At 45.3% G+C, this 27,261-nt stretch overlaps 1 protein-coding gene across 3 annotated transcripts in view; it reads left to right on the plus strand.

The window, feature by feature from the left end:
- gphnb (gephyrin b) overlaps nt 1-23,932 on the plus strand; it is a 101,285-nt gene extending 77,353 nt beyond the window's left edge. Inside the window, exons 9-25 of one of the 3 annotated variants that reach the window (XM_076037709.1) lie at nt 798-839; nt 2,922-2,996; nt 8,752-8,808; nt 12,033-12,075; nt 13,636-13,773; nt 16,852-16,944; nt 18,464-18,519; nt 19,004-19,123; nt 19,214-19,272; nt 19,401-19,554; nt 20,357-20,478; nt 20,587-20,674; nt 21,134-21,207; nt 21,295-21,362; nt 21,507-21,610; nt 22,537-22,633; nt 23,299-23,932. In XM_076037709.1, coding sequence (XP_075893824.1) covers nt 798-839; nt 2,922-2,996; nt 8,752-8,808; nt 12,033-12,075; nt 13,636-13,773; nt 16,852-16,944; nt 18,464-18,519; nt 19,004-19,123; nt 19,214-19,272; nt 19,401-19,554; nt 20,357-20,478; nt 20,587-20,674; nt 21,134-21,207; nt 21,295-21,362; nt 21,507-21,610; nt 22,537-22,633; nt 23,299-23,432 — 1,524 coding nt within the window. In that variant the 3' untranslated portion in view covers nt 23,433-23,932. The remainder of the gene's footprint in view (nt 1-797; nt 840-2,921; nt 2,997-8,751; nt 8,809-12,032; nt 12,076-13,635; nt 13,774-16,851; nt 16,945-18,463; nt 18,520-19,003; nt 19,124-19,213; nt 19,273-19,400; nt 19,555-20,356; nt 20,479-20,586; nt 20,675-21,133; nt 21,208-21,294; nt 21,363-21,506; nt 21,611-22,536; nt 22,634-23,298) is intronic. The other 2 variants (XM_076037710.1, XM_076037711.1) reach the window with 2 other exon arrangements.
- The last annotated feature ends 3,329 nt before the right edge of the window (nt 23,933-27,261 follow it).

Below are 27,261 nucleotides of genomic sequence, written 5' to 3' on the forward strand. Positions count from 1 at the left end.
ATAGTGGTGATGATGATGACGATGGTGATGATAAGGGTGATGATGATGACGATGACTATGATGGTAATGATGTTGATCATGATGATGATGACGGTGGTGATGGTGATAGTGATGATGATGATGACGGTGACTATGATGGTGATGGTGATGATAATGACGGTGATAATGATGACGATGACTATGATGGTGATGATGATGATGATGACGATGGTGATGTGATGATGATAGTGACGATGACTATGATGGTGATGATGATGATGATGACAATGGTGATGATAATGGTGATGATGACTATGATGGTGATGATGATGACGATGACAATGATGGTGATGATGATGATCACTCAGCAGGAACAATGTTCCCTGAGCACAGGTCCGCTTGTCTGTGAACCTCCTGTTGATGCTGCGCTGCTCCACTCCTACTGATGTGCAACGTTCCCCGTGAGACCCCTCTCTCCTGCCGTTCCGGCGTGCAACTCCTACCTGCTGTCCTCACCTGTCCTGTCCTGTCCTGTCCTGTCCTGTCCTGTCCTGTCCTGTTCTTCCCGTCGCTGCCCGTCATGCCCCTTGGCTGCACTCGGCGACAGTCACACAGAGACCTGTCACGCAGGTGTCCTCCCGACAGACAGAGGGCGACGTGCGCGCTTCCCCCTTTGCCTCAGTCTCTGTGTGCCTCTGTCCCCCTCCCCCGCCCCTCCTCTCCCCCCCGCGCTCGACCTGGCTTTGGCTCTGTTAACCCTCTTCTCTTCTTCCTCCCTTGCCCCCTCCTCTCTTTCTCTCTCTCTCTCATGGCACCAGGCGCGGCTCCCCTCCTGTTCATCCACCCTAAGCATTGCTGAGGTACTCCTGCATGGGTTCTGATGCATCGTCCATCGATCATTGCATCACCCTCCCCTCCCCAGCTGCACTCTTTAATGCCTGCCTGGCATGACTGCTTTTCTCCCCAAAACGTCCCACCGTGTCCTTCGTTCCGCTGCCCTCCTGCTGATGTTCCAACCTGTCTGTTTTTTGTGTGGATGTTTTTTCCTCTTTTTTGTGTTTTGTCTCGGATTTTGTCGTGCAGTCTAAAAAGAAAACGTCCCACACACCTGCACCCCCAACTCCCCCCCCCCCATCCCGTCCAAAGTATCCTGTATCTAACCCTCACCACCTTCCAAAACACAGAAAACCTCCCATCCAGCGTTTCAACCTCTGTGACGTGAGGTTGAACGATGCTTGAATTGTGTATTGAATGAAAGTGGTATTGCTTGTACAAACAATACGTGTTTCTTTTTCCCCCTCTGTGTACACACCTCAGTTCTGTTGACGTTCTTGCACACAGCAGCTTGTGAGTTTTTTGTTTGTTTGTTTTTTATTTCGGGTTTAAAAGAGGGTTTTCGGTAAATGTGCCGAGGCCTTTGCAGCTTTCCTCGCGCTTGTTCTTCCGGTCGCGGCCCAGCAACTCTGATCAGGAAGTGATAAAGACACGAGCTTCATGCAGGGTCATGGAGGAGGGCTGATATGTCACAATGTGGCATCAGAATCTATTTAGTACCTTTGATAGCACAGCGATGACTTCTGGGAGGAGCTTAAAAAAGGGGATATGAGGGATGTGTTGTTTTTAGATTAGATTAGATTAGATTGAACTTTATTGATCCCAAATTGGGAAACTACAGTGTTGCAGCAGTCAAAAAAAATATAAAAAGTGAAAATAGAAGAATAAAAATAAACTATACTGTAGTTAAAGTTTAAAGTTGACAATAAAGTAGTTACAGTTTACAGTTAACACTTAATTAAGTTAACACTATACCTAACAAAGTGAGGTTAACACCTAACTGGTAAACGTGTTGATTTAAGTTGATGGGTTAACAATTAAGTTAATTATATCATCCCGTGACACAATTAATTTGACTTTTTAGAAAGCACATTTTCAGTTAACTTGCTGAAGTGGCTATAATATCACAGCTACTACCTAAATATGGCCTCTCTCCAAAAGTCTAGTCTAGTCAAATGTGCTGTTATGTGTTTTAAGAATAACCATAACAAATACTAGTAACAGTATGTAGTGTATGTAATAAGATTTCACAGAGCAAGTGGAGAGTGGTTTTCATGTTGAGCAGGCCATAAATGAATGAAGTTCATCATGTCATTTAGGACAATTACCTCGTGTCAAGATCAGCCACTGCGTCAACACGCCAGCGAGTGATTATCATCCATTTTAACACGTGTAGAATCATTAACGGCCTGATCTGACCTGATTGGTTCAGCGCCGCTCTGCTCCCCAGAAGTAATTGTATAATCCCGGCACTGAACTCACCTGATGTGAAGTACAGTGCCGAGCAGGTGACCGTAAGTGGCTCAAACAGGCGCCGTCACCTCCTCCGCGCCCTCGATGCTCGTGTGTCGTCCAACAGAGGCTCTGGGTTCGGCCGGCGGGGGTCAAGCGCTGAGCCGGCGGGGTTCACTACTTAACTGCCAGCCTGCGCCCTCACTAACAGACGCCCCTCCCCGCGGCACACTGCTGGGGTTTCACTTCCTCATCCATCTTTGGTTTAGTCGTGTCGCTGATGGTTTAGTAATGTTTTCTAATGAGTCACTGCTGCACCCTCTTGTTTTGAAAATTCCTTTGGTGCAATTGGTGAGTTTGTGTGTGTATGCGTGCACGTGTGTGTGTGTGTGTGTGACAGAGAGAACTCAACTCTGATTTAGTCTGAGCATGTGCGTGTTTTTTTTTTTGTTTGCAAGACAAAGAGCTGTTGGACTCTGCTGGGTTTTTTTTAAAGGCTGGCGAAACTGAAGTGGGTCACTCTGGCTTGTTTGGGCCTGTGTGTGTGTGTGTGTGTGTGTGTGTGTGTGTGTGTGTGTGTTTGTGTGTGTGTGTTGGGGCGGGGGGGCGGGGCTCGACGGCGAGTGACTGTCCTGTGACTTCCCCCTTCCACCCAGGCCTCACGGAGAGAATTCAGGGCTCACCTGGATGAGGTCATCACGCTCAAGCCAAGGTACTCTACCTTGGACCAGGTAAACCCACTTTTCCCTTCTACCAGCATGCTGTCCACCGGCAACCGACACCAGCACCGCCACCGCACGAGGGGCGCACGCCCGCACCACCCACACTGGCAGGGAGACGGCTGACCTGGGAGAGGCACCTCATTGTGATAGAGCCATCTAGATAAGGATATGTAGAAAACAAATGGTAATGTGTTAAAAAAAAAAAAGAAATTTGCTGCAATTAAATGAGCGAAATTCAGACCCAAATTGAGGGGTTCTGTGTAAAAATATTATATACTTCCCAAGCAGCCACGATGGAAGCTTAAATAACCACTGGAGTATTAATCAAGTAGTAGTAGTAGTCGTAGTAGTTTTGGATGCGAGGCCTCTCTTCCTGAGGTTCTCAGTGCCTCTCTCTGCTCAGCTGAAATACGGCGTGTCCTTCAAGACACACCGATGATGGGAGTTTGCCTGGCAGTTTGAAAGGTCTAACGGTTTTCCCCCACACCCACCCTCCTCCTCCACCAAAACCTTCCACAAAAACAAAAGCACATTGTTGTCGTAGACGAGAAACCTTGGGTGTTGATCGGCTTTTTTTTTTTTTTTTTTTTCTATTATCGCTCTTCGTCAAATAATTAGTCGGGGGTTTATTTAGAAAAAAAGAAGAAGAAGAATTTACATGAGCCGCTTCTTTCCATACAGTGTATGTACTGTAGACGCAGGTCACTCTACGGCGATACTCCTCCACCTGGCGAACAGGGGGCGACGTGTCCGTCGTTGGGGGTTTGGGTTTTAGACGGTGTGGTGCTACACGAGGAAAACGCCAGGCAGGGTTTGTTTTCTGAAATGTAATTAAAGGTCCCATGTTGTTCAAAATTCCCCCTGCGCTTTTTGCGTCTCCTGCCTTTTCAGCTTTTCAGCCGGCGTGCGTTCATGACGCCGCAAAGGTTCTTCATAAGTCACGCCTTACATCTCGCCAGTGAGCTACATGTGCTATGCACAGCAGATCTGCACCTCCACTGGAATTGAAAACCAAGGGTAACAATATGGGACCTTTAAATGTCCAAATTAAAGACCGTAAGGAGCGTTTTTTTTTTTTGTTTGTTTTTTTTTTTTTTCTTTTTCTTTTGGATGCCGCCCTGCCCTGTATCAGCAGACGCGTCAGGTCGTACGCAGCAGTCTTCTCTTCCTCCACATCGCCTCCACCTCTCTCGCTCTCACCCTCTCGTCATTCATACTTCATCTGGAGTGACTGCTGATTGGTGCGTGAGTGGCCGGTGACGCAACAACCGCTCCAGCTGCCCTTCTTTGCCGAGGTGGACGCAGCCAGCTGAACCGGCTCTCTCTGTTCCCCACTGGGCCCGCTGCAGGCCCACCTAACAACCCCCCTACCCCACTCTACACTCTCCCCCCATTTTGCATAATTTGTCTGACAGCCCCTTTTTGTTTTGTGCTGACATCAGCACCGCCCGCACTTGGATTCACATTATATCTTGATGCATCTCTGCAGCCAAACCGCTTATTGATCCCCCCCACGCCCACCGCCCACCCCCGCCCTGGCCCGACAATCGATAAGCCCCCAGAGCCACGCATCTCGCTGACATGTCCGCACTCAACCGCCCTGTGTCCGCAGACGACGGCAAATCCCACTCACCAGCCCGCTGATCTCCATGATTAGCGCTTCTTTGGCTTGAGTCCACAATTTATAACGTGTGTGTGTGTGTGTGTGTGTGTGTGTGTGTGTGTGTGTGTGTGTGTGTGTGTGTGTGTGTGTATGTGTGTGCGCGTGTGCGCCTATGTGCAGTGGCGCCACTCACAATTTTGGGCCCTATGATTAAAAATCAGTTTTAGGCGCCCCCTCCCACACACTGTGTCTCAATTCAGGGTCTGCATCCTTCGAAGGAAACGTCCTCTGTTGGAAGGCGGGTCCTTCGGAGGACCTGGCCGAGAAGGACGAACCCAAACCCGCCTCCCCGGTGACCACATGGGACGGTCTAGCCTTCGGCGTATTTGCTGGTTGCTTCACCGCCGTCCTCTCCTGCTGGCCAACCCCAGAAGTGACGTTTTTATAGCATCAAGCTAACCATTGATTCGCCATCCAACTCTGGCGTTGGATGTTCAAATAAATAAAAACCCTACGGTTAAAATTGAAAATGAAATTTGAATACTTAGATTTATATGTGGTGTCTTTGTCAGTCGATGCCGCAATTTCAGCTGACGGATCCCAGGATGCTTTGCAGCAGCACGCAAAGCATCCTGGGATACGGGAGGCCACGAAGGATAGTAGCGGTGCTAAAAGGGCTAAAAGGAGGATGCATTTGAAGGACGCATTTGGAGCGTCCTCTAAATTTTTGTGAATTGTGATAGGCCTTTGCGCAGTGTTCTGGCCTTCAAATGCATTCTTCAAAGGATGCAGACCCTGGATTGAGACAAAGCCCCTGTGTGTGTGTGTGTGTGTGTGTGTGTGTGTGTGTGTGTGTGTGTGTGTGTGTGTCATGATGTCGCCATTGTAACAAGTGAGAGTGTCCAAATCTTTCTTATCTTGCCATTTTGTTGGATCAGTTTTTGCTCTTTAATTGATTTTAACAGTGTGTGTGTGTGTGTGTGTGTGTGTGTGTGTGTGGCATTTCTCACACGCTCATTATTCTCTCCGAACACGTTCTCAGGGTTGGAGGGTGGCGGGCGGCAGGGTTATGTGTGGGGGGAGGGGAGGGGGGGGGGTTGACTTGAGTGTGAGACTGGTTGACTGCTTGCATTTCTATTTTTTATTTTAATGTATTTATTTCTTTATTTGGAATTTTGTCGCCCAGACCCTGACCTTCCATGCTGCTTTGGCCCCCATTCTCACCTCCCTCACCCCCACCCTCCCTCACACCCCCACCTCCCTACTCACTGTCTTCACCTCCATACGCGGCCCCTCCCACGGCTTCCTTGGATGATGATTTATTTTAATAAGTTGTGTTTCAGTTGGTCGTACATTTATTAGATTTTTTTTTTTTTTTTTTAAACCATTTTGATTTGAAACTAGTGGCATCCCTTCACGCTGCGTCAGGTTTTTTTGTTTTTTGTTTTTTCCAGCTGACTTTGAGTTAATGGTGATGTGTTTCCGCTGTGTCGACCGCCAACCACAGGGCAGACTAGCAACAAACTGAATAAGGAAGTTAAAAACTTGTGATTCATCCTTGGTTGTGAAGTGAATTCTTCGGTGGATTGATGTCAGTCTTATGCATCAGCTCTATAACTATTCATATATATGTATTTTAAAATATGCTTCTCTTTTTTTTGCACTTGTTTGCAGTTGTGTTTTCAAGGCTAATCGTGTTTTTGCTTCTTACTGTCTGCAAGTTTGATCTGTGTCCTCCTGTGGCCTTTTCTTGGCTCCCCCGATCCCAACCTTTGTCCCCTCCTCTCTGTCTACCTTTGCCCATCCATCCAATCTCCACCTCTCTGTGCTAGGGGGCCCTCGAGTGGTGGCACAGATCTCTGAGCAACCACAGCTGCCACCCTCGAATGGCCCCACTGTGCCCAATAAAGTGTCAGATATAACCAAAACGGCAAGATTTGAGATTTTAATCTCCAAGTTCATCATTGGGCACAAAAGTTTAGGTCCATTTTACATTTACAGTTGCCTTAACTTTTGATATGTGCTGTAATGCGGATTCGCTGTAGTTCGAAACAATAGTCAGTATCTACATTTTGCGTTTTTTTTCTCCCCTTTGTCGTTATCAACACAGTTTTGCTATAAATAAGCATCTGAACCGTCGATCGTCTGTCTTAAGTACAACAACGGTCACAGCAGGTTTGTGTTTTTCTTATTGTCAACAAATCTAAACAAGCACACAGGGACTGTGATCCTTTCAACTGATATTGCAAATATCAAAATATCAAATATCATCCATTTTCAATACCTGCTTCTTCCTGAGCTCAGGGTCACGGGGGTCTGCTGGATCTTCTCCCAGCTATTATAGGGCAAAGGCAGGGTGACACCCTGGACAAGTGGCCAGTTCATCGCAGGGCAACATAGAGACAAATGACCATTCACACTCACATACACACCTACAAACAGTTTAGAGTTCCCAATTCCCAACCTCACATGGATGTTTTTGAACTGTGGAAGGAAGCCGGAGAACCCGGAGAGAACCCACACAGGAAGGTGCGCCACCGTGTCACTATCAAAATATCTTTTTTGAAATATTCAGATTGATTTGGACTTGAGCAAAGAGTCCAATTTTTAAAGCAATTGAAAAGAAGCAACTTTCTCCTGCTGCTGTCTCCACAGCCGCGTGTGGACAAAATGTATCCAACTTGTCATTTTGTCAATCAAATTTTTTTAATTTTAGATCAATTAACTCATCGTCTTCATTGTTATTGCCCAATGGTTGTCTTGTCTGCTAATTGGCTATTCTAGTTTTTTAACCGCTACCACTAACTTTACACGCGCAAAGGCTTCTTTTTGTTAATGCTCAGCACTTTCCGTAGCAGTTTGTGTATAACTAGTTTTAAATGAAACAATCGTCATTGTTTCTTCAATGTCACTCCACTTCTTGAGCACTGTATGTTTTGGTCAACAGTCCCAGAACATAGGCCAAAAACTTCACATGCGGTCATGTGGAACACAAAACACGGCTCCCGGTGCAACACAACATTGTATTTAACAGCTTTTCACAACAACGGAGCTCCGTAGCATCGTTAGCGGGCCAAATTAGCAGCTATCGCATTTTTTCATTCGCTTTTCATGCCTGGGATTTGTTGACTTAAAGAAAAACTCTCTGTTCTCATTTTGATTGCGAAAAAGCAACCGAGTGGCTCTGAAACCTCTCAATACAAAAAGAAGAAGATTTTTTTTTCGTTCATTTAGCTCAATATATGAGCATCCGTCTACTTTAAACTAATGTCTCGTTTTCTGTGCGATTCAAATTCTTTGCGTCTCCCCATGCCTGGTGTTCTACGCTGGGCCTCCAGTAGGGGCCGCCATTGGGATGTGTCTCAATTCATGGTCAGCATCCTTCGAAGCCTGTATTTGAAGGCCAGTTACATCACAACACCGCTCAAGGGCCTGTCCTTTTAGCCGATTCGAAGGATGCACCGCTACTATCCTTCGCGGCCTCCTGTATCCCAGGATGCTTTGCGTGCTGCTGCAAAGCATCCTGGGATCCTGGGAAGTCAGCTGAAGTGACGGCATCTACTGGCAAAGATACAACACATAAATTTAAGTATTAAAATTTCACATAAAATATGAAGTTTTTACCGTAGGGTTTTTAATTATTTGAACATCCAACGCCTTATATGTTAAACCAAAACCCCAAAATTCAGTTAAAATATGTGACTCTTAATGCCGAGTAATGGTTAGCTTGATGCTATAAAAACGTCACTTCCGGGGTTGGCCAGCCGGAGGGAACGGCAGCGAAGCAACCAGGAAATACGCCGAAGGCCAGACCGTCCCATGTGGTTACTGGGGAGGCGGGTTTGGGTTCGTCCTCCGGAGGACCCAACCAACGAAGGCTGCAGACCCTGAATATGAGACACAGTCAATGTCCCGCAAACAGCCTCCTTAGAGCTCCTCCTCTCCTGTTCTTTCTCTGTCTGTCTGTCTGTCTGTCTGTCTCTCTTTGTTCCTTCCCAATGTAGGGTTTTGTCTGTGGATGCCTGTCCGTTCGTGCTCCCGTCCGTCCTTCTGTCTGTCCCTCTGTCCGTCCCGTCCGTCCGTCTGTCTGTCTGTCCGTGATGTTGCGGTTGCCGAGACAGATGCACTGACGCCTGTGATTCAATGCTTTATCTCCACTAGCTCCAGTGTAGGTTGGAGGGGCTTAAAGATGATCGCAGGAGGACCTTCAGCTCTCGAGTAACTATCCCGCTCCCCCCCACCCCATCCCCTTTCTCCCCGCCCCACCCCCACCCTCCTCCTCCCCTCCTCTCTGCCTCCTTCCCACCCCACCCCCACCACCAGCGAGGAGCGCGTCCAACAAGCGCCTCGCTCTTGGCCCTACCCCACCTCCCTCCCCCTCCACCCCTCTCCCAGTTCTTCCCTCTGGCTCTCACTCACCCTCTTCCTCCTGTGTGTCCGCCACTCGTCCTCCTCCTTCCTCCAGACTGTCCTTCACTCTCACGTCTCTCCGTCCTGGACCACCCCTACCCCTCCCCATCTACCTGTCCGTCCGACTCTGTCTCCGGTTAACATGCTCCGCTTCCAGTAGCTCTGTCTGGTGTGCTGGATGTCTGTTCAGTAGATGCCATCAGGCTGTTTTTTAAGTGGTCTTTTTATATCGTTTCTGTTCTTTCTTTTCCCCCCACCACTTTTCTGCTGTGTCTCGGCTCTTGTAGTTTTAGTGAAGTCCGTCCAGTTTGTCGCTTCCTGTTTTCTTTTGTTGGTTGTTTGTTTGTTTTTCTTCTTTTCTGGGTTTTGGAACCACATCATGCTGACCCACCATCCCCCCCATACTCCCTGTATCCCCTGCCTGCCCTTCTTCGATCTCTTCTCCGTCCTTCCATCCTTCCTTCTCCAGCACCATCCCACCCGCCACCCGTCATTTCCGATCCTCTCACCTTTTTTGGCTGTTTGGTGCCCTGTGGTGTCACGGTGCTAGCCCAGTTAGCATGGCATTACGGGAGAAAGAGGCGGACGGGTGACTGGGTGGGTTAGTAGAGACCTTCACCTCCACCACGGGTGCTCTGGCTCTCCATACACCAACTTAGCTTGACCACGCCAGGGCACAGCGGCCATCCAAACACAAGCAGTTGCAACAGGAGGAAAGCAGCGCAGGCCGGCACGAGGGAAGATAAGGAGAGCTAAACAATGAAACACTCGACAGACCAAAACGCATAGCCGATGGTTTAAAAAACAAGAAAGAAACTCTGTGCACTTCTTTTTAGAATTTGTGAATCTACTGTCGGCGCCAAGTTGGTCCCTGGAGGTTGAGCTTCCTAAAACAAAGCTTCTTCTTAATGTTCCTTCTATTCTGCTGGCATGTAGCGTTAGTACATTTTTGTTTTTTTAATTTGGTTGATGGCTTTCTATAAATACCAAGAAGAAATTGGCCAATCACCAGGAGTTAAGTCACGCCACGCAGATGAAAGGCAGGAATACCCGAATGTCCATGTGCTACATCCACCCCGCTGTGCCTTCTGCATACGCCGCACAGCAGATTGAATCGTCTGCAAATGTGTTATGCCTCTTTATGGAACATTGTGATTTCCTTTTTCAGCCACGTGAACAGACCAACCGCTGTTCCATCTTCTCTTCTGGTTTTCGTTGCGGTGTAATCTCTGCCACCTCCAGCTGTTTGGATGGCCATTTTAGGAAGCTACACAACCATTCATTAGTTCGGGGGCCACTGACCCAGTTCAGCATTAAACAGCATTTTAACCAGTTTTATGAAATAATGATACTGAACGCTCCACGATCATTACGAGTGCAGGAAAATCAGTCAAGATGTGCTTTAACAAGTATTGGGACCATTTCAGTTTCAACATTTAAAACCGCTTCAACCGTCTACTCAAAAGTGATTGATAGAATTCTAAGTGTGCAGAATTTTGTGTGAACACATTAAAAGTAGACTGTTTCAGAAGAGCCTAAATTATAAATTATGATGCGTAGTTTATTCCACTCACAGCAAATCGTGATTAATTTACAAAGTTTTGTTTTAGAAATGTTTCCATTTTTGGCAATTGTAAAGCCTTCAACTTGTGTCATGATGGCCGCATATCGCACACTTTTTATTAATTCCCTAAAATCACAATTAGACATTCAAGGCAACAACTATCAAAGCCATCCCATAATGTGTTCAGCGCGTTCTTACTGGTTTTTGTGCCCTAGTAATGTTCTGAGAGCTTTCCAGTCGATTATTTCATGAAGCTGCTTATAATGGAGCATTGAGAACTCTTGGATAATCGTTAGCGTCCGAACAGTCTAGAAGCAGAACGGCCCTGACCCAAAATCCTTGGGTATCTTAAGCTGTGCGTGTGCTCTGCGTGCAGGCCGGCGACAACAAGAAAACTCAACTGTCTGATAAAAGGCTGTTGAAACTCATTCATTAGCCGAGGCTTGAATCAAGATCATTTGCTTGGGGTGGTGGGGTGGGGGGGGGGGGGAGAAAACTGTTAATCTAATTTATTTTTTTCCCCTCTGTGATTTTGATTGAATGAAAAAAGGGGGAAATGGCAGTTAGATTCCGAGCGCAAGAGCCTAATTTCAACCAATTTCTCCTCATTTCCCAACTTTTCCTGCTCCGAAAATACGGCTATCATTTTCCCCTTTCATTCCGGCGAGCCTCTCCGTCCTCCAATCAGCGCCGACGTGAGCAGTGGAGGCTGCCAAGACCCTCTTGCAACCCTGGTTTCCCTCCCCTCTCGCCATTGATTTGACAGTGGCCTTCGCTCACTCCGCAGCCCGCAGTTTGCCTCCGTCATCCACCCTCGGGTGGTTTGGGGAAGCTCAGCCCAGGCTTCACCCCACTCCTCTTCTTCTCCTGCCCAATTGTTGCCACATCATCTGAACAGCCGCCCCTCCCCCGTATCTCTCGACTCAACACGTGCTTAATCGTCGCCGCCGCATTTTTCGACGTCACAATGTAGCAGCACAGTGGACGCGTCTCGTGACGACCGCGTGGTTCCGATTCTGTCGCTCTGTTTGTTGTCGCCTTTGTCCTACGAACTCCTCCTCCTCCTCCTCCCTCTCTCAAAGTGGCCCGAGAGCGACGGTGAGACGTCGTCCGCGCACCGTTTTTCGTCAGTACGACTCGTCACCACAGCTAGCATATAACAATAAAATAAAATAATAAATGCGAGGAGATGCATCCATCTCCCCCACCAACACCTCCTTCCCGCCGCCGCCCCTCCTCCCCCCCCCCGCCAGCGAGCAGGACAAAGTGCACGGTGTTAGTGTGACACGGCTCTCGACGGTGCTTCTGACTGTTGTATCAACAGCTTCTCATCTCAAGCATGTCAACGACGGAGCAGCCCAGCTCGATGTCAAATTACCACTGCCTCTGCTTTCTCTTCCAAACCCCAACCCCACCTACTCTTTTCTTCTTCGAACCTCCGCCCCGACCCCACCTCCTCCACCTTCAGGTGCAGTCACGATGCAGCAGCAAAGAAAATATACTAAGTTCAAGTGAGTACTAAGTTTCCGTTTTGCGTACATAGATTTAAAAAAAAAAAAATTTGACGAGGCTGTTCTGGTCTGGGTTTATCCTGCTGCTGCTGCTGCTGCTGGTGGTGTGTGTGTGTGTGTGTGTGTGTGTGATGTTTTGCCAGGGGTTGTTAAGCCCCATGTTAAGCATCGGAATATGCTGCCGAAGCATAAGTGTGTGTTTAAAGAGAGAGAAAAAAGGGGGGGGGGGGGGGTAAATTGGGTCAAGGGAAATCAAAGCGCAGCACCTATTCTTTTGCCGCGAGGCAGAGCAAGAGCCACGCAGCGCCAGAGACAAAGCCTGGAGGCGGGTGGGGTAGGAGTGTATGTGACGTGCCGGGGTGTAGCTAATATGCAGATTACATATTAGTTACACCGCGCTTTGTTTCTTTTTGCCGTCGGAGTTATTAGAGAGGTATTATTAGACCGTTGTGGTCTGCTGCGGATCAATGAGCCATTTCAATGCAAATCTCCCTTTACCGTGTTTTAATGACGCCTTGGTGGCACTGTACAGTACCTGTACAGTGGGGGAAAGCGAGGAACGAAAACTTTGACTCGTGACGGTGAATTGGCCATAAGTCCATCCTTGACTCCATGCCAAATACACGGTTTGGAAAATGGGCTCTCTGTGATGTCACAGAGAGCGCCGGTACCCGACCCGTGGTGAGGACAGCAGTCCCAGCGTGACTGTTGAAACAGGTCATCATTGATGCACTGTTCCAGTAGAGCGTCAAGAAGTATGAAGAAGAATAGCTTCAAGTACTATTACTGGTATTCTGGGTTATATTATGGATTACTTTAAGGGTATGCAAAAAGATTTGATTGCACGCAATTTAAGTATTGTATGTTGTAACCGAAACAAACCATTCATTCAATCATTCATAGGTTTAGACAGTGATGACTTTTAATGCGGGTGCAGATCATTTTTTTCTTTTGTTGTTTTTTCCTGACAATTACAAACCCAATGTTGTGAGATCAGTATAACTTTTTTTTTGGGGGGGGTCTTCGTGTATTTGTTGTTTTCCAATTTGAAGGACAACACTGACTCAAGAGAGAGACTTTAGTTTCCTTCTCATGTGAGCCCTTGACGGTTCACCTCGTCTTTTCTGTCCCCGCACCATTAACGTTATCTCACGAACTGCTGCAATGAGTAATATATGCCAATGGGAAAAATACATTTTAAAAGAAGTGATAGGGCTCGTCCTAATATGTAAAATGTTATCTAAATGTCTAAAGTCCAAATTCACTGTTTTCAACGTATCCTCCTGCGCGTACGATTTTAAAGGCACAAAAATTAATAATTATCTAACTTCCGGTTTAATGGTGATCATTTATGGGAGAAATTAGATAGAAAATATGTTGGACAAATTTTGAAATGAACAGGTATAGCACATAAATAGCTATGCATTCTGAAATGTTAAAATCTCCTCCTGTGGAACATAAAAAATCAGGAAAAAGAAATGAGGAGCGCTGTAAATGTGACACAAGTCGGACCTGACAGCCGTGACATGCATGAAAGTGTTGCTAATGTGTCTTTTCCAGGTCACAGTGCAGTGGACATCACCAAGGTGCCCCGGAGGCACCGCATGTCTCCCTTCCCACTCACCTCCATGGACAAGGCCTTCATCACTGTGCTGGAGATGACCGCTGTCCTGGGCACCGAGATCATCAACTACAGAGGTGAGGAGGGCGGCTGTTGACTGTGCTCGGCAGGAAGGATTCTAAGCCTCTCTTTAGAAAAAATAAATAAAAAAAAAATAGTGGTAGTATAGTAAAAAGGTTTGTAGTATCGAAAATCGTATCGAAAATCAATCAATCACTCCCATCAATCATAATCAATTACTTTTCCAAATACCCTATCGAAGAAAACACTAGTTTGCAATGCTTGCCAAACACTGTGGCGTAGCAGTGTTGTCTTGTGTGGAAAGAATAAACCTAAAGGAATTTGGGCAGTGTTTGTTTTCCTCTCACGAGAATCTGGATAATATTTTTTGTAAAATGAGTTTGTGTAGGAAGGCTTCATGAGAGGATGCTGAAATTTAAGGCAGCTTTCATTTGAATGAACGCAGCTTTCATGAAAGTTTGTCATTTAAAACACAATAAAATCTATTTAAGATTTGGGGCTTCTATAACAATGTTTTTCTTTTACTATTATCTACATATATGGGACCCCTAATGTTTATTGTTTATTAATATGGATCCCCATTAGGTGCAGTAGAGCTGCAACTACTCTTCCTTGGGGTACATAAAAAAAAGTTTCTTACATAAACAAAAGACATGAAACAAAATAGGATTCAAAAGTATATTTAAAAAAAAAAAGCATAAAAATTGAAAAAAAAATTAAAGATGTTCCTAAATGGATGTTCAAATGATGTGTACTGTAGTCTGAAGGATATTTTTTATCAGGCTTGTGATGTTTTGCTTCACTGCTTTGGTCGATGACATCGTGATCTTGTCTGAAATGTGTCAGTGAAGGACAGTTTTACTAAAATGTTCAACAGCTCAGCAGTTCAAAAGCAATTCAAGCAATGTGTCCAGTCATCTGGAACATTCCCCCCTTTAGTGCATGTTCACTTGCTGTTGCTTCTCGCCTTTCCCCCCATCCTGCCCCCTGGTGGCTCTAGTTAGCCTTCTGGCAGAGTGGGGAGGGTGATGGAGGGGTGGGGAACTTCAGGGGAAACACACGCTCTCTAATCCATCTCCGAGGGCACGGTCAGACGGACCCGGGGGCCATGAAAAGCCTTGTGGGCGCACATGACTTCCAGGTCAATGGTGGCAGGAGGGGCGCCGGTTCTTTTCCCCACATGTAAAGTGATGTTCCATGTTCCAGGAGTGGGGAGCAGGTCTCGGGATCAACGTGAGGGCGTCAGGGTGAAGGAGGGAAAAGGGAACTATGAGGTTATGAAACATTCAGGAGGCCGGCGGGCAGCCGCACCGCCTCCCCTGCTGGATTAGTAAAAGCGTGAATGTGTGTGAATGCGAGCGTTGCAGTGATACAGTGGTGGAAATGCCCGATCGTTTTAGAGCGCTGCAGCAGGTCAGCTTAGCTTTGTGCTAATTTGTGTCGATTTAGTAGAATAATATTTTCCGAAATTTTATGGCCCTAAATTTCCAAGGAGAATTTCTTTCATTGCAATACGCGTGTTCCCCTTCTGCACGCGCACGTCAAGCCTGGATGTCTTAATCTTTTAATAGAATACAAATACAGCAACTTGAAGTCAGACAAGGCAAGTCAAATGAGGAGGCTCCGCCGTGTCATTCTAAACAAGCCTGCAGGAACGTTCATAGTTTGGCCTTCGAAGGAGAGAACATTTTGATTTTTGATTGAGGTGGCAGTTTGTCGCACAAAGTCCAGCCTTAAGTTTGATACACCGTATATGCGAGCCATTTCAATCAGTTCTCTTAAAAAAAAATATTCTCTCCGTTGTGAGAATGCCATGTGTTATGTCGATCCACTCATTTGAGGATGACATCTCTGTTTGGAACCTGGGCAGATATTCATGTGGCTTTTCCCAGTGGAGCTCATCCAAAATCAGAGATACATACATTTTGAAATCAAACAAGATCTTTGCCTTGGACGTCACTTCCAGGATCCAGATGTTTAACTTGGAACAGGAAACGGAGCCACGAAATGACGATTCTGAAAGATGCGAAAGTGATTCGCCCACACGGTCGTCAGCACGCCCCGTTCTGCATTTTTCACATTAATCTGAGTCATTTGGAGTTTGAGGAGAAGATAATTTGGGCAAAGTGATGAGACATCGCCTTCATCAAGCCAACATGACACAGTTCTTTTGAAAAGCCGGACGCCACCGCACTCTGAGCGACTCTTTTTGTTTGTTTGTTTGTTTGTTTGTTTGTTTCTTCGTCCGATTAAAACGCTTGCTTTGCTCTGGCAACCAGCCTCCCTTTTTCAATCCTATTTTTGAACCGCGCCTCAGCTTCAGCACACAGTTTTAACGAGCTGTTAGAATAATGACTTGGAAGCTCGGAACTTGGTGTCGGCTGCGAAAGACACACCGGAATATCTCGGATGACATGCTGTGTAAGACTTGGACAACAGGCACGTGTGTGTGTGTGTGTGTGTGTGTGTGTGTGTGTGTTGCTCCGTCAGGGATGCATTATTTACAACAGCTCGTTATGAGCGCCATGTCATAAGCCTGTGCGCGCGTGGGCGTTTTTGCATGCATTCATGCATATCGCTCCTTCTCCCCGACTGACTATCGGGAGCTCAGATCTTCGTATTAACGCCCACACGATGATAGCATAAAGGCACAGAGCGGCGCTATATATAGCCGCACAGCAGCTTAAGGTATTTTAGTGCTAGGATTTCTCTCCTCCGCCCACTCGCCCTGTCTTCTCCTGTCTTTCTCATATCGCCCTCTCTCTCTCTCTCTCTCTCTCTCTCTCTCTCTCTCCCTCTCACTCTCCCCGAGCCATTGTTCTTCCTACGACAGAGTCTTTTTTTTTTCGTAAATTGTCTGGCTGGTGCCAGTTGTTGTTGCGCGCACGTGGCTTCGGTCACGCGCGCGCCCGGTCGCCTCTTAAATGTGTCGCGAGTTCAAAAGAAAACGTGAAATGCGAAGAACGAGACGGCGTGCGTTCGCTCTTGCTCAGGTGGTGAGTCAATGTGCAGAGGTTGTGATGCATGCACACACGCGCACACCTGCAGCATATATGCCTCTGTGTATGTCCGTCTGAGTCTCACTCACTGTCCTCCTCCTCCTCCTCCCACTCTTCCTCCTCCTGGCCCATCAGATGGGATGGGTCGAGTCCTGGCTCAGGACGTTTATGCCAAAGACAACCTCCCGCCCTTCCCGGCCTCCGTCAAGGACGGCTATGCTGTGAGAGGTACGAGCTGTAACTGCAACTGTTCGCAAGTATGTGCTGCGTCTCGCGCACTTGTGTTTCCTGTTTTCCAAAAATAAGACTAATGTTTTGTTTGGTTTGGTTTGGTTTGGTTTGGTTTTGTTTGGTTTTGTCTTAATGGGCAATAATCGAGCACAGCTGTGTGATTTAGTGTTATTTAGGGAAACTTTCAGCTAGTAGTGCAATCAATGAAAGAAATTCATTTTAAGTTCCATAGAACATAAAGTGAAAAAAGATAATGTCCCATATTGCTATGGAAATTTTAAATGGGCAGTCCAAAAATAGTTGTTGCCAATGAAATAAAGGCATTCCTGCGTTTAAGGGGATCAGGGGTTAAAGGTCAAGGCTCATCGCACTAAATCATCAGGTGTCAAACTCAAACACACAGTGAACCAAAATTTAAAACTTGGACAAAGTCACGGGCCGTCATTGATCTTCCACCCGATAGAACAGTGAACTTATTCATAAGGACCCAAACAAGATTTTCTTCAACTTGATTATGTAAGCAAAAAAGCAAAAAAAAAAAAAAAAAAAAAAAAGCTTAATATTTTACAGAAGTGACTATGAATATGTGAATATTTCATTTGCAGCCTTCTGATTTCTTTTTCAACAGTAACCTTTTTCCACAAAATAAACCAATTAGTTAATAATAATCTAATTCAATTGAACGTCCTGCCCTGATTGACGCACTAAAATACCAGCAGAGCATTTTGGGATTTGCAGTATTAGAGGTAGATGTGCTGTATAATACCGGCTCTAGTGGTGATTTTGTCATTATATTTGCCTCACAGGCTAAATATAATGACACGGCCAGAGTTTGACACCTATGTTCTAAATCATCAAGAAAGTTTGATGCTTTTTTTTTTTTGCAAGTAGTTCGCAACGGGCCAAAAAAAAAAGAAAGACTTTTGATTTCCAAGTCTCTCAATAGTCTCACTTTTGCTTTCGCCTAAGCAGAGGCCTCCAAACTAATTTGACCAGTTTCTCTCCCCTCCTCTCCTCTCTTCCTTGAGTGACCCAACTTTAACCTGGCAGAGACGACCAGGGTGGTGGGGATGAGAGAGGGGAGTCCTGCGGGAGGCGCTGCGGAGATCCTCTAAATCCACTGAAATAGAAAATAGTTTGCCGCACTGCATGACGGGAGGTGAAGGCGCCCTGTAGCCGTTCCACACGCGCAGATATGACGAGAGATAAGAGAAGTTAAGCCGGGGCCCTGCTGCCAGTGCCGACTTTGCCTGTGATGCACTCACAGCGGAGGCACAGCCTCAGTGAGGCAGTAAAGCTGCTAGTGCCCAAAACTCTGAAAGCTGCAGCAGTCTGCGATTTTCAGATGCACTGTAACGTTTTGGCAAATCGCTGACGCACTAATGCTGCCGTCATTTGACTGAAGTTTCAATGAAAGATGATCCTAGTAACCGTGTATTGACTTGAGTCGAGACGTGTTTTTAATCTTTCAAATCTGTTTTGTTCTCTCTTTTTTTCCTCCATGTTTTCATCTTAGCGGCCGATGGCCCGGGTGACCGCTTCATTATTGGAGAGTCTCAAGCGGGGGAGCAGGTCAGCGCCCGGAGTGACACTCACACACAGGCACAACTTTGAGACAACTTTTGTCCTCTGCCGAGGATGACAAGAGCTTCACCTTAATGAATGGCTGCTGCCATAGAAACCACACCACTCTCAAAACAAACAGACGTCGGTTTTCATTTCTTTCCTGTTAGTCCTTCAAGTATATTTCAGTTTGACGAAGTTTTGAAAATGCTTTTTAGACTCAGAATTCACGTCGTCAGTGTTTTCTTTCCAGAAACGTCTCTTCTAGCCTTTCAGTCTTATCATTTCTTTACCGGTTCCGAAGTGATTTTTTTCATTTATATTTTTCTACTTCAAATCAAAGAAAATCATCGATAGATTAATGGATGACAAGCAGCTCCAGCTTCTTTAAAAAAAAAAAAAAAAACTATTTGATGTTCATGCTGGCCTCATTGCGTTTCAGGATTATCATTTTGATGACACGATTTTGTCATTTGTGGCTGTGTGCATGCAGCCCACCCACACAGTGATGCCGGGCCAGGTGATGAGGGTGACGACGGGCGCTCCAATCCCTTGCGGTGCTGATGCTGTTGTCCAGGTCGAAGACACCGAGTTGCTCCGAGAGTCTGAGGACGTGAGTCCGGCTTTTCCCGCCTGAAACCATCAACGGGAGAAAAAGAAACAGCGGCTTCTCCTTGATGAGTTTGATTGTTTTTTCTTCTAGGGCACAGAGGAGCTGGAAGTACGAATCCTAGTACAGGCTCGTCCAGGGCAGGACATCAGGTTGGTGCATTGTGTCGATTTGTGTCCTGCGTTGTGGGACCAAGTTCCAAAAATACACAATAAAAGCTTGAGGCTTTTGCTACTTTCAAAAATTTTCCCCTTTTTCATTCTCTCTCCTCCCACCTCAGGCCCATCGGTCACGACATCAAGCGCGGGGAGTGCGTGCTGGCTAAAGGGACCCACATGGGCCCCTCTGAGATCGGCCTCCTGGCCACTGTGGGCGTCACAGAGGTGGAGGTCCAGAAATTCCCTGTGGTGGCCGTAATGTCCACAGGAAATGAGGTAGGAAGCGGAAAATAACATTAAAGACATGAGGAAACGATAGAGCCGACGACGTCCATTTCACACTGGTTTATTTTTTACGCGTTCACGAAACGTTCAGCCTCAATGATAGTGGTACCTTTTTGCAGTTAGCAGCATTGTCTCCCTTTAGACGCAGGAATTGTGTGACGTGTGCACTTTCCAAGGCCTCGTTCACACTGCCAGCCAAAATCTAATTTTTTTGTTGATCTTTTGTAGTCTGAACAGTCACAAACCACATAAAATCCGATTTTGTTTTTGCAAAACGGATTACTACAGCAACCTGTCAGATGGGTCAATAATGTGGCCCAGTCTGAACAGAGCCAGATCCCATTTGGACACCTGCTAAAAAACAGTGTGGACAGTCGGCCCTAAGAATCGCATTTGAGAAGGAATCGGATTTGAATCGGATTCGCCTGCAGTCTGAACGCAGCCCAAGTGACTAATCTCTGCGTGGCAGGTCGGTTGAGCTTGACAGAAATTCAAAAACGCAACATGTTTTTGTTTTTTCTTTTCTTCACACTCGACGGCGGCGGCGGCCGGGAGAAAAACGTATCAGTTATTTTGCAGAACGGAGGCGCTTGACCCTCTCCCCTCCTCTCTGCCGCACCATCGTTTCTTAACGCCAGACTCTGTGCCACCCGGCGAGGCGCTAATAATATCTCATGAATAATATTGAAACAGAGCCTGGGCTTTATTTACACCAACAAACAGGACGGCGACTGAATACATCAGGGGCGTTTGCTGTGGTTTCAACCTTCCAATCCCGCGTCTGTTGCCACAGCTGCTGAACCCAGAGGATGACCTCCATCCCGGGAAGATCAGGGACAGCAACCGCTCCACACTGCTGGCCACCATCCAGGAGCACGGTTACCCCACCATCAACCTGGGCATCGTGGGCGACAAGTACGACTCACCGCCGCTCTGCGCGGCTACCTCTGGGGTTTTTTTACTTAGCGATTGTGTTCGTAGTTCAGTGTTTTATTTAATTATTTTTTTACTTTTGCCCCACAGCCCTGATGACCTTCTCAGCGCGCTGAATGAAGGCATCAGCCGTGCTGATGTCATCATCACCTCAGGAGGGGTGTCCATGGGGGAGAAGGTATGACCGGGATAGTGGCGTCGGATAATAAATGCAACCAAAGGGAGGCCTTTGGATTCACAAAATTTCAACCTTAAACTCGAAATGAAAACTAAAAATCTCCTTCTTGTAATCCTTTTTTCTCTTATTGTGGCCCTAATCCTCTTTCATAGAACTGATTTCTAATAGGTCCACTTCAAGCAATAACAACTATAATAAATGATAAGTGAATGACTTTGAACAGAATTTGCTAGACATGATTGCTACCATAGACGCCTTAATGATTCTGATCAAGTCTTTTGCTTGTGCAGTGCGCATGATTTTAGCTCTACTTTACATACATTTGAAACTTTATATTTCCACTGTTGAGTGCTGAAAGCCACAAGTCCTAGTTTGACCCCAGCTTTTGCTGCATCATGTCCCTCAGGAATCAGTTTGAGGGGCTTTCTAATGTCGTCTCAACACTTCCTTTCTTTTCAGGACTACCTTAAACAGGTGCTGGATATCGATCTCCACGCCCAAATCCATTTTGGTCGAGTTTTTATGAAACCAGGGTAAAGGAACTGAGCAATTTCATTTAATATTCACAATTGGGAGGCCTCCCTTGGTATTCACCGAGTGTCTTCTTCTGTCACTTGCAGTCTCCCCACAACATTTGCCACCTTGGACATGGACGGTGCTCGCAAACTAATCTTTGCCCTCCCAGGTAGTGTGTGAAGTTGAGAGATAGAGGGATTCACGCCGATGCTCCTGCAGAGATGTTACTCATGGTTGTCTCCTTCTTTTTTTCTCCCCCCCCCCCCCCACCCCCCTACTTCCCCCCTCCCCCGCTGTGTCCACCGCTTTGTCCCAGGAAACCCCGTGTCCGCCGTCGTCACTTGTAATCTTTTTGTCATCCCTGCCTTGAGGAAGATGCAGGGCATTTTGGACCCTAGACCCACCATCATTAAAGCGAGGGTAGGATGTAGAGGGGAACTTTGGCGAGACTGTGACTCGAGTAACGTGACGTCCGGCAGCTCTTTGCGGCGCCGAGCGCGTCAACCGGTGAAACGGCTTTGTTTTTTTTGTTTTTTTGCACGAGCAGCTTTTGGTCTTCCAGGTACCAAACCGTTTTGCCTCCTTCTCGGTCAAAGTGGGAGGACTGTTTCAAGGAGCACAAAGACGACAAGGAGACAATTTCTCTTTGCATGTGTTCTAATGCATTTTGAATGTAAAATTGTAGTCCTATTTCATTGTCTCCTTGATTCTGATTTTTTTTTTTTTGCCTCGGCGCTGTGGCGAGGCAGAGAAATGAATCACAGGTCCCGCTGACGCCTCCTCCCCTGGTCATGAAAATTCACCATTGTAGAGAAACGGGGGAGAAAACAAAATAATTCATAAACAGCGAGTGATCGCAGCAGGTGTCCTCAACTAGCGTCATCAAGAAAGACGTCTGGTCCCCTGTCAAGGGTGCAGCTCCACGAGCTTACATCATCTACTGCAATAGAGCAGTCAAGTTGAGGGCATTGCTGCCACCTAGTGGTGGCTTTGACACATGGCAAAGAAACTCAGACTAAAGTCTCCATACTTCTTGGAATATTTATTCCAATTTCAGTTTGCTTGTATCAACCAGGACAAATCTTCAGTGAGAAGAAAAGAAACATAAGAATCCTCCAGTCCTGGTGTTTATGTATTTGCTTCACTATAATGGGGACATTCAGAAACTAGCTAAAGAATTTTGCTCCTTGCAATCAAATTCTCTCTAATTACATTAATTTGAAATTGAGGCTAAAAATTAAAAAAAAAAAAAAAGAGGCGTGACGCTATGTTTAGCAGTAAGAAACCAACTTAACACGTGTTACTGTGTACCACATGGTTTTCATATTATGATCTCCCTCCCTTAGTTGTCATGTGATGTAAAGTTGGACCCTCGCCCTGAATACCATCGCTGCATTCTGACATGGCATCACCAGGAGCCTCTGCCGTGGGCACAGAGCACAGGTACCAAAAAAAATCCAGTCAGCACCGCCTAGTGGTTGCAGTATTGTTCGTTTGTTGCATTAATTCAATTTTTAAGTGTGTTTGCCTCTTTTTTTTATTTCTGTAGGATACTCTAAATGAGCAAAGTTAACCGAATGCATTGGCAAAAAAAAAAAATAAATTCAATCCTCCTGTAAAGACGAAGGCTGATGACCTTTATCAGGAAAATTATTCTATATTAAGTACTGTTGGTATTCTGTAAAATCACACTGGATGAAGACAGTACAACTGACAAACATTATCATTGGTGTGCTTTGGTTAGATTCTTTGGCCTCAGTCGTCTTTTTATATATGCCTGATTGGTAGTTTAGGGGGGCTCGTTTGCAATCATCGAGTTCATTCGCACAAAATATTTCGAGGCTGCAAGGTCTAGAATATTAACGATAAACACAGAATTTCAACAGAGCTATCTGAGAGCATTTGAAAAATAAATCTACAACAATGACCCTGAGTGTTTGCTTCTATATTTTATTTTAGAGAGAGTGTCACTCAGACTTTGACCCTATGAAAAGCTTACAGAATACGTCATTTGACATTTGACAGTACACTTGGAAGGGTGCTAGCGGTTGCCGCCGTACGCTGTCCACTTTCCCACCTTGTCCTTCCCCTCCTGTCTCTCCCTGCAGGGAACCAGGTGAGCAGCAGGCTTATGAGCATGCGCAGTGCTAACGGGCTCCTGATGCTACCTCCAAAAACAGAGCAATACGTGGAGCTGCACAAGGGCGAGGTGGTCGACGTCATGGTCATCGGCCGGCTATGATGTCACCGCGGCGGGATGACGCGTCGGCCTCACATAGCGTTGCGGTTGGATGGGGTGGTTCACGGTGCATGTCCACATATCATTGACTATTCTGTAATATGCAACGGCACAGCTAGTTTTTATTGATTTGGATAACGTTGAGGTATAGTCAACATCTTGATCACCACCTAGATACATATGAAAAAAAAAATAATTTAAAAAAGATTATAGTATTTCAAACAAAGAAAATATAACTTTTAATGAAAAAAAATCTAATTATAAAAAAGAGATTTATTCTGTAATATATTATTATAATTATTCTTATTATTATTATCATTATTCTTATTATTATCATTATTATATTAAGGCAACTTTGTTCCTTTCATTGCAATTGCTTTGTGTGTTCAATGCTAGACCTTATCTATAGCAGTAGCATTTTAATAGACAGCTGTAGGTGCCTGCCAGGACAAAAAAAAAAAAGAAAATTATTATTTTCTCATCTTTAGTGGAAAAAAAAATAATCTGTTTTTTGAAAATGAAAACATTGAGGAAGACTCCAGATTTCCCACGGTGCTCATCTAAGAGGAAGAAGGGGGCACATCGATACCGCTTCCTCTTTTTGAGTGCCCATCAAGGTGACACTTCTGTTTTTCTCTCATTAGTATGCATCATAATGGCTTCACAAAGAGCTTTGCTTGTTGTTTATCTTGTGAGTCTTGTTTATGTGCGCAGTGCCAAATGCCTGGGCAGGGAAGAGGCGATGTTGGGATGGGGAGGTGGCCGGGGGGGGGGGGAGGGCACGCCCCAGTCTGCCCAGCCCTGAAGCTTCCTTATATTCACGGTGACCGGGTTTTAAACTCTGCCCCGAACACACCGCCCCCCCCCCCCCCCCCCCCCCCCATCCCCCCAGCCCCTCCCAAAGGGCGAGTCGAACCTGGGGAAGAATAATCTTTTATTTGATCGAGTATTTAAGATTAAAAAAAATACAATAATTATAATAATAATAAAGAAAGAAAAGAAACAGCTTCTTTAAGTGCTGACAGCCTTTTTAACCAACTTCACAAAAAATGTACAGAGAAAAAAAAAATGAGAATCATATTGTACAGATATATGTGACCAGCACTCCTAAGGAAATTATTAAGCAATGAGGAGACATTGAACAACGCTGTACTATAACATTTTCTGTAATGATATGAAACTGATGAAAGAGACTAAGATAATAAAAATCCTTGATCATTATATAAAAAATGTTCTTGTTGGGTTTCCTTTTTTTTAATAAAAATGTTTAAAGAAGTAAAAGAAAAATCGTGATTTTCTTCTTTGGTACAGAGCTGGCGTGGGCAAACTTTTATGGGTTCTAAAATTTGACAGAGCAGATGGATGGAATGTTTTGGTGAGCCACCTCATAGGAGAAAAAAAAATATCTGGATATGTGGAACACATGTGCTTCAATGTCAGTTGAGGAAAATTAACAAATCGCTGTAACAAACATGTGTCTCTGAAGCCCTTTTGAAATGACTCAAAATGCTTGAAATACAGCTATTTATGCCTTACTTACTATTTATATGATTTCTTTTAGTTTGGTGGGCCGCATACGGCCCCCGGGCCTTAGTTTGCTGATGCCTGGTATAGAGGAGTCTTTAAGAACAAGGCTTTCAAAAGTGTGGATGAATGGATGTTATTAGTTTCCTTAAAGAGCATATTTTGGTTTGGAACGCTTTCTTGAAAATACATCAAATTTGATTGGATCCTCCACATGTGTAATAGTGATCTCATTACACCTGTACTGTGTTATGAATTAACAATTTACATTTTGACAAAGATAGCATGTTGTTTAATTTCCTTTTAGGATAGACGAGAAACTTTATTATCATTTATTGTCAAGGTTGACAACGAAATTAAGTGCCAACCATGATGGGATGAGTTACACTGACGCATTAAAAAAAAAAAAGAAAAAAAAAAGCTGTGGGCAAACAACAACAAAAATGCTGTTGACATAGATCTGTTGTATCAGTGTCAACAATCTTATCAGGTTGTTTGTTGCAAAGCAAACAAAGTGGAACTTTTCAGCAGTCCTAATCTGTGAGCTCTTTGCTAATCTATTTCTGCAAAGTATCCATCTACCAAAGCAAAGTGTGCGCATCCTTCCCCGTTCTACATTTAACAGGAAAGTCCAAACGTCTGCATAGGAATGAATCCCTGCAAAACAAGCGTGGGGGTTAACTGTCCCTCTTTCCAAGGTGGTTAAGTATTTAAGGATGTGGAACTGGCAGGAGAGAGCCTAATGAGAAAAAGAGGTTAAGCACAGAGGTGTCAGAAAGGATTAACTTAATAGAAAATGCAGCGGAGGAAAGGCGGCCTCACGCTTTGGTTCAGATATTGCGCAGGCTGTGTGAGATTACACACTTTCCGCTCTGCTCCGCGAGGTGAAATGACTGTTTATCCTATTAAATGGCGATAATTACTAGTGCGGTGAAAAGAATGTTGTTAACTTTATCCAGGCGGAAGTGCGCAAACGCGGCAGCGGTTCAGTTTTTTTTAACATAACGCCGATTTCTTTCAAGCCTTGTGCGTACATAAAGCGCGTGAGAGTTTAAGAGAGCTGAGTTGCTTCATTTGAGAGAAGGAGAGAGAGAGAGAGAGTTTGAGTTGGACCCACAACCATTTGGAGGCGCTGATAGGCAGGGGAGGAAGAGGCAGTTCACTGAGGAACAAAGATTCAGAAGAAGAGAACAGACGTAGGAAACCAGAGGGGGGGGGGGGGGAGAGAGAGAGAGAGAGAGAGAGAAAGAGAGAGAGAGAGAGAGAGAGAGAGAGAGAGAGAGAGAGAGAGAGAGAGAGAGAAAAGTCTCTCGTGGGAGGAGATTAAAGTGATGTAGGATTTTCACTTAATAGCCAGTGGGCAATGGATATTATTAGCTTTAATAGATTAATTGTGACTGCAACCGAGTGATCAGAGGGATAGTGTTAGGTTTAAGGGTTTTTTTTTTTCTTTTCTAAAGAAAGTTAATTTAGAGGTCTTAACAGTGCAAGTCTGCCAAAGCTATCCCTGAGGAACCTGATAAGGAGGGAAGGAGGGAATAATCCCAGAGCCCCGACAGCCAGATCCCAATGTTTCAAAACTTCTCTCCGGAGTAGAATAATTAATAATTAGTAATCAATAAAGACTATCCTGAAGGATTTGCCCTGGGTTTTCAAAGGCAGATAGGATTTTTTTTAAATATATTGTATATAATTGCGATTCCTCCATCATAGATCGGATCGGAATCTGGATTTGCAGTCGTTGATGAGTCGCCATCTGGTGGTTAAATTTATGTAATGCACATACTGAATTATCTCAGTAGTTTTTAAAATCCACTAAAGGAAATTTCCCTTGGTGGTATTTTAGTGCATAACAAAAAGCAAAACAAGTACAAAAGGCGAAGGGTTAGACAGCACATTATGGAAATCAAATGTTGCACTGGATAAGAGATGCCAAACGTTTCATTGTTCTATAAGTATACCAATGATGCCCTCGAGTGTAAATCACAGGACACTAAAATAAACATTCACGTGTGCATTCAAGCAATCTTTGTCCCAATTAATTGACTGGACAACACAAATAATGTAAGAGCAGCATGTCATTTCATTTCTGACACACCAAATTATAATGTTTAATCCCATCGGGAGAATTGTGATGTGGATTAAAAATGTTGATACGCAGGGCCCAACTGAGAATATTCTATTGCATCACTCATTTGTATTGAGGCTGAACCGGGGAAAAAGGGCGAGGTCAAATCTCCCTTTCAAATGCCATATTTGGATTACACACCGGCCATTCCACGTCTGACAAAGCGGGGGCGCTCTAGAG

The sequence above is a fragment of the Nelusetta ayraudi genome, unplaced genomic scaffold (genome assembly GCF_046127955.1).
Source record: "Nelusetta ayraudi isolate G7.1 ecotype Tasmania unplaced genomic scaffold, CSIRO-AGI_Nayr_v1 ptg000052l, whole genome shotgun sequence".
Taxonomy (NCBI): domain Eukaryota; kingdom Metazoa; phylum Chordata; class Actinopteri; order Tetraodontiformes; family Monacanthidae; genus Nelusetta; species Nelusetta ayraudi.